Source organism: Hipposideros armiger, unplaced genomic scaffold, assembly GCF_001890085.2.
Source record: "Hipposideros armiger isolate ML-2016 unplaced genomic scaffold, ASM189008v1 scaffold_922, whole genome shotgun sequence".
Lineage (NCBI taxonomy): Eukaryota > Metazoa > Chordata > Mammalia > Chiroptera > Hipposideridae > Hipposideros > Hipposideros armiger.
Window position 1 is genome coordinate 165181 of NW_017732272.1, and position 7459 is coordinate 172639.

Here is a 7459-nt window from a genome sequence, read left to right on the forward strand (position 1 = left end):
AGAGACAGAGAGAGACAGAGAGAGAGAGATGACATTTGGATGCTCAGTCCCTGACCAAATACAGCAGCTGGCATAACATAGAGGAGACGAGCCGTTCCCACTGAATCTTGTCCACATTCCCGCCCGTGGAACCACCAGCAATGCCCCGATTGTTGTTGTAAGCCACTAAAACTCTGGGGTGGTTGTTCATTCAGAACAAGAGATAAATTTACACATCATGTAAAAGTGTAATTTGACATCACAATTTTAATGGCTGAAAATACTCTTTTATATGGCTATATCATTAAAAAAATTAATCCTCTTCTAATGGATCTTTAAGTGGTTTCATTCCTTTTTTAAACCAGAACAAGTGCAGTTTAAATGTGTTTTTGCATATTTATTTACCTTTTTAAGATAAATTCTCAAAAATAAATAACTTGGCATATATTGGTTAAATGTTCTTCCAAAAGTATGGTACTGATCTACACTATTATGAGTAATACCTGAAAATATCAGTACCAATTAAAATTCATAATAACATAATTTTTATAGAATATCATGAGGGAAAAGAAATGTAGCAAAAGAACATCAGTATTGTTTCTGAGCTGCACAACTATTATTGTTTCAACTCTCTGAGAAATATCATTATGAAGTCATATCTAATTTTGTATATTTCTTCCAAATTTGTAAAGTCTTGCCATTAGCTGTGCATTTCTTCTATCTAGAGTTTCAAAATTACACAATAAGCATGAACTGTAGTATCTGCAATGCTTCACTTTTGAGCCAGCTTTGTGTTTATTTATTCTTTCATCCTTTAACAAATGTTTATTAGTCACCTACTATGTGCTAGTTTCAATAAACGTAACAGTAAGCAAAAAAAAACACATAATTCATATGCTCCTAGAACATACATTTGGTGGAAAAGACTGACAACAAACTGATATCAATGAATTTAAAGATTATAAATTGTAATAAAAGCAAGAAAGGCAATAAACAGGGTGCTCTGATTGATAAGGGGGAAGAGTCCAAAGAGAGTAGGCCAGAGGGTCACTCTGGGAAATGACATTAAAACCAATACCTAAAATATGAGCAGTGACCATCTACACCAAATCTTGCAGGACCTTTGGTCCTGTCTAAACTTCGTTCACAAAGACATTCTGGTCTATGCTCTATGCCAAAAGGTCCTTGATATTTGGTCCTGCCCAAAATGTGCATGAGCATATTTCATCCCCACCAAATCCAAGTGGTCCTTGATATTTGTCCAAAATGTCCACACTTAAGAAATCATCCCTGGGTTCAAATAGCCCATAGAATTTATTTGTACTTTGGGTTTATAGGATTAATACATTAAAAACACTACCATGTTTTGTTGGTCCAGTAATTGTGTTGTGGCTGTACTGCCAATAATAACTCTTCTTGCCTTGGTAGCTTCTAGCTGGTAATGACACATGGGGTTAGGTAGGTAGGTTGGGGTTTGAATCTTGCAGAGGAGCAGGATTTCTATTAACTATGGACCAAATAATGTTTCTATGTATTTGAGGATGATTTAGTGTGAAAGGGGTAAATTACTGATACAGGCAGGATAGGGAGGGAATGGTTAAATTAAAAAGAATAATCCTTGTATAGGCTAGAAGGGTTGTGGCCTGAAGTACACATGGAGGGATGGATTATTGCTAGGAAAGAAACTGCCTCTAATATTGCAAAGGTCAAAAAGAAGAGAAACAAAACATACATCTATCTTTTTAGCCTTTTTGGTACTAAATATGGATCCTTCCAGAACTTGAGTCCAGGTTATTTCTAATGAGGTTTTTAATCACCTTTCAAATATCACCTTATTAATTTCTTTAATTCTTTATTAGTTTTCTTCAAATATTAAGTATCAAGAAAACAAATACTTGTTCTCCCCTTTCCATGCCATGACTCAAGTCAATATGTCACTGTGGCATTCTATTTGTCTGTCCACGAACTGGCATAGCGGGCAAAAGGTATTATTATTATCAATATAACAAGTTCAAAATCTTAATCAAATATAGTATATAATTGTATTTTCTTACCCTATTTTACCTATATCTCTTCATCATTAAACACCACTCTATCTTTTTTTTAAATTAAAGAATATATTGGGTTGTCAGAAAAGTCATGATGCATTTTTGCAACAAAAAACATAGAAAAATACTTCATGCATTTTCCAACAACCCAACAGATGTGCTGTTTTCAGGTCTGGTTTATAACAGGAATTAAATGAAAGAAAGCTTTTGTTATGATTTTTTTTTCTTGTATTAGTGCACCCATCTTTCCATATATTAATTATTGTATGTGGGGTAGGTGAAGGTTATTTACTGCTATATTAAGTGGAATTTTTAATTACATTTTTCTATTCATTATTGTAAGTAGGTAGTCAGGTTCTTTTGGAATTCTTTCCTCCTAAGGCCTAAAATCTAGTTTTCTAGCCTTAGTATAAATAGCTTTCATGTTATAAGTTCCTCCTTTCTATTCTCTTACTCAAATCTTCAATACCTATACCCTGCACAAATTATCCAAAAAACAAAGCAAGAGAAAGTGTTGACCTGTCACTGTAAATTTAGTATTAACAGATGGGTACTAGACTTAGTGTGATGATCACCTCATAAGGTGTATAAATGCCAAATCACCATATTGTACACCTGAAACTAATATACTATTGTATGCCAACTATATTTTAATTACAGAAAAATGTGAATTTCAAAGAAGCTTCTCAGCCCTCATAACGTGTTCAACAAAGGAATGTACAAAACAGATAACATCCCAGGGCAGCTCAATAAAAACCTATTTAATTAACAGTTGATGATGGAGAAAATAAAATAAGTGTTGCTAAGAGAGTTATTTAAAGTAGAGTCAGGAAGCTACTAAGGAAGTGGGGCCTATGCACATTTTACATTTTAGTTCTCACAGGTGTTAAGTTGATATCCAGTTGCCAAACCGAGGTCAAGGTTGAACCATAACAATCCTGAAACAACAACTGTTGTGTGGACCTATATGAATTTTACCTCCTGCTTGTAGTTTTCACCTCCCTCGGTTCCATGCTGGAACTAGCCAACCGCTGTTGACTAGCCAGCAATTATTCATTTGCATGAAAGAATTACACTTTGTGGTTCTTGGCTATAGAAACCCTTCCTTTCTTTGTCTCTCTCCAGCACAATTTAGATTGCTACCTGAATTGTGTCTCCAGGTTTGCAACTCCTTTTGCTCAAATAAATGCTTTTTGTTCTTTATTACAGCCTGAGCTCTTCTTTGGTTAACATAGTGTAACTAAAGTAGTTCTACGTGAATCCCTGTTATAATCTAAATATTGAAATATTCCAATTATTTTCTCTGTAGAGAAACTGCTCTGACTCAACTTAATTTCTCTCAGTTTCTGAATCTAATCTCCAAGGAGAGTTGAGAGGAAAGATTCAGGATGACCAATGAATTTAAAGTCAAACAAAATACCCTATTTTCTAGCTCACAGCTATAGGGAAAAAAAAGAAATACCACTAAATGGAAAGGAAATATTAAAAAATAAAATCCAAAATAAATAAATAAATGAATATTACACATTAAGTTACTGCTATTACAGTGGTGCTTATAACTTTAAATTATATATCTATATATACAACATACAATGTTGTACATGACATATTTGTTTTGTATTGGTTTAATATAATTTCAAATCCATTTGTTGATGACCTAAGTGAAGTTGTTTCAATCTTAGTTTATCACAAAGACAAAAAACCCAACAAATCTTTTTTTAGAAGTTGTTTTGATTAAGAAAGAAGGAAGTTATTTCAGCAAGTTATCATTTTCATCTATCGTCTTGATAAGCACCTCAGCAGTCAAGGGGACATTTAGATGATAAATACTGAAAGTTTGTGAGGACTATTTGAGGGTTTTGTTTTGGGTGAGTCAACTCTTTGCTAAGCAGTTTTTAAATATTATTTATTATTTTTATTTAAGTGTAGGTGGTATACAATATTATATTGGTTTCAGGTGTGCAATATAGTAACTCAACATTTATATGTCTTACAATGTGATCACCTCACTAAGTCTACTAATCAGTCACCATAGAAATTGGCTACAATGTTATTGACTATATTCCCCTTCACCAAAACTCTCCCAAGACCCTTGGGGGCAATAGCTCCTGCTGATAAAGGCTACTCTCTTATTCACAGGGGCAAAAATCCAGGCAGCCTAGCAATAGGGAACTTTTACTTTTGTGTGGCAGCTGGCAATCAGCTTTTTGTTGATGACTGTGTCTTCTGAGTACCTTTCGGTAAAAAGAAGCTACAACTCATATTAAATTTGGACTTTATCCCCTCATCTCCCCTTGCCTGGAGATGATTACTCTGTCATTGGTTTGAAGTATGTTATTTCTTGTTATTGGTTTTTGTTATTAAGAGATAGTACCCTGTATGTTATTTGCTTGTGAAATTATTGTAATTGTCACAGCAAATCTGTGCTAAATAAATGGCTGGCAAAGGCAGAAGTCAGTTTCTGGAATATAATTTTTGGTGCTTTCCCAGAACAAAACAAAACAATGTAATATTAAGTAACTTATATATTTGTGTGATATATCCAATGTATTTATACATAAAACATATAAATCCATACTGTCAAAAGACATGTAAGGTTAAATTTAACTGGTTTTGTAAGTGACTAGATATCTTTTGGTTCAGATATGTTCATTGTTACGGAGATAGGAAAATTATAGACAGTTGGTGAAATTGCCACGGTAGAGGGAATTAGGGCAGAAACCAAAACAGAGCTGGGGAAAATAATTTTAATAGCGGACAGATAGGTTTAAGTTACAGGGCCTACCAGAGTGACAAACTCAGGTGGGAGAGGAGAAAAAGCCTTTTTTCAAGTCTGTAACAAAAAGCCAGGGGTCCCCAGGTAGAATGCATAACTCCGAAGAGGTTATTTAAGATAACATAAAACTGTAAGGAGTCCTTTTTTCAAAGCCAGTCTTCGCTAACATACTCATCTCAGAGCAGAGACATTGATTAAGCTGATTAAGCTCTAAGGAAATTAGACAGTTTTGAGAAAACACCTCCTCGGGCTAAGCAACAATGTAAATCTGATAATAGTGCCAAGAGGCACCAGGCAGCCTCTCTCCCCAGACATACAAAAGGTATAAAAAACGAATCCTTTGCTCTAGCTAGTGGGCACCCCAGTCGGGACCCCCTCTCATTTTAGGAGCTGTTACTCTCTGCTCTAATAAACTGTCCTTTGCTGCAGCCTTTGCCTCTCTGGTCCATGTCTCATTCTTCAGTGCTATGAGACCACAAATCCCAGCACGTACACAGACACACACACACACACACACACACACACACACACACACACATCAAAAATCCTGCTTCATTACCAAATAATATTTGGTCTCATTGTCCCCAACACTCTTTGATCTAACCTTAGACAGAATTATTAAATTATAAAAAAGAGGACTTATATGTTCTAATATAAGCTGCAACAATCATTTTTGACTGTTGAATGCACTGGTAGATTGAAATAACATTAAATGGTAAATGCTTAAAACTCACCATAGTCCCTAAGTCATGGATTGCTGTGTTTAATACATTTTTAGCTTCATTTCCTCCCTTCTTCACCCTAGTTTGACTATAAAGAGTCCTATTTAAATAACTTTGAAAGATTTTCCTGTTAGATTTTCCTTTTAGGAGCAAGAGATCCCAGCTCCACCCCAGCCCAGGGTTCCAGTGCCTGGGAGAGAAGTCCCCATGATGTTTGGTTGTGAAAACCTGTGGAGATTGTGATTGAATGAGGCTGAATGCAGGTGCTCCTCTTAAAGGGACTGCACATGGACTTTACCCACCCATGGAATCACTCTGAGCTCCAGTTGCTGGGGCAGCAGCTGGAAAGGCAGCAGGGACAAATGGTGGGGAATTGAGTTGTCTGGCTTGGGACAGGGGCTGGAGAGCTGGCTTTCTCCTGGAGGGAGGAGCATGCGATGCAATGCGATTGTTTCCTTGCTGAGCCCTCCCCCTTCCCTGTGTATGGACACAGGCAGATGCCATATCTGAGTCTCCACCATTCATTCTCCATTTGGTGATCAATAATGTAACTAAGCTTAGCTAGTTTGCAGTTTGATCCATCCTGCTATTCAGCTGTTTCTTCTTTGTTTCTCTCCCCACTGATTAACCGGAGAACCCTCTTTGTTCCCTTCTTTAAGGCTGCCCCATGCCATGTTAATTAACAAACATCCTAACCTGAAAAGAGCAGTTTCTTTAATCCTCAGGCAACTGGAGTGACCGAAGATCACAACCCCCTAGCAGCTTTTCACAGATGGCTATGGACAATAAGATTTAAGATTTGGCCCTGGGAAGGTGGTTTTTTAGACATGAGTCAGCCATCTTCCCTAGCTGCCAGCATCTAGAATAAAGGACACTTTTCTCCTCACCAACCCTTGCCACTCTAGTGTTTTGGACTGTTCGAGCAGCAAGCGGCACCAAACCTGAGTTTGGTAACAGATTTAGAATGTGGATCTTATGTACTCTGAATTTGCTATTTAATACATCTACTTCATTCTGAGAACAACTGAAAATGTCCTTACCTTGTGTTGTTCCATCACTTCTTTGGTTGCCGTTCCCAGCATTTGTCACCCTTCCAGGCAAGGTAGCTAAGGGGATGCTTTGTGGCATATTTTCCAACACCTCTCTTTAAGGTTTCCACTTGAACACAAAACTGTTGGTGTTTTTACAACACAGCTCCAACTACAGATGTGCTACGTTTGAAAAGTAAAAGAAATTTAAATACTAGTTCTCAAAAACGAAAGTAACCATATGCTGATGATCTTGAGTCATGCAACTATCTTCCTGTAAAAGAAAAAAAAAAGAAAAGAGAAGCTAAGTAAAAACTGAAACACCCTACATAATAAGGAACTCACGTTGTCTTATCTCTTGCCAGAGGATCCGCATCTGAACCATTGAGTAAAAAATATTCAAGTGCACATTTTTTTCAACTTTCCCAAGAGTGTCCTTCAAGAGCCATAGAAGATAAAAATACTAATTAATGAAAATGCATGTTTTAGGATATTATCGATACAGGGTTTTTTTATATGTGGTGTGTGTGTGTGTGTGTGTGTGTGTGTATGTGTGTGTGTGTGTGTGTGTCTGTGTACGTGCTGGGATTTGTGGTCTCATAGCACTGAAGAATGAGACATGGACCAGAGAGGCAAAGGCTGCAGCAAAGGACAGTTTATTAGAGCAGAGAGTAACAGCTCCTAAAATGAGAGGGGGTCCCGACTGGGGTGCCCACTAGCTAGAGCAAAGGATTCGTTTTTTATACCTTTTGTATGTCTGGGGAGAGAGGCTGCCTGGTGCCTCTTGGCACTATTATCAGATTTACATTGTTGCTTAGCCCGAGGAGGTGTTTTCTCAAAACTGTCTAATTTCCTTAGAGCTTAATCAGCTTAATCAATGTCTCTGCTCTGAGATGAGTATGTTAG

The 7459-nt window shown here is 36.9% G+C and overlaps 1 protein-coding gene across 1 annotated transcript in view; it reads right to left on the minus strand.

The window, feature by feature from the left end:
- CLEC2B (C-type lectin domain family 2 member B) overlaps positions 1–6799 on the minus strand; it is a 26556-nt gene extending 19757 nt beyond the window's left edge. The window contains exon 1 of the mRNA XM_019630551.1: positions 6566–6799. Within this exon, the coding sequence (XP_019486096.1) occupies positions 6566–6653 (88 nt within the window). The 5' untranslated portion in view covers positions 6654–6799. The remainder of the gene's footprint in view (positions 1–6565) is intronic.
- Between the last annotated feature and the right edge of the window lie 660 nt (positions 6800–7459).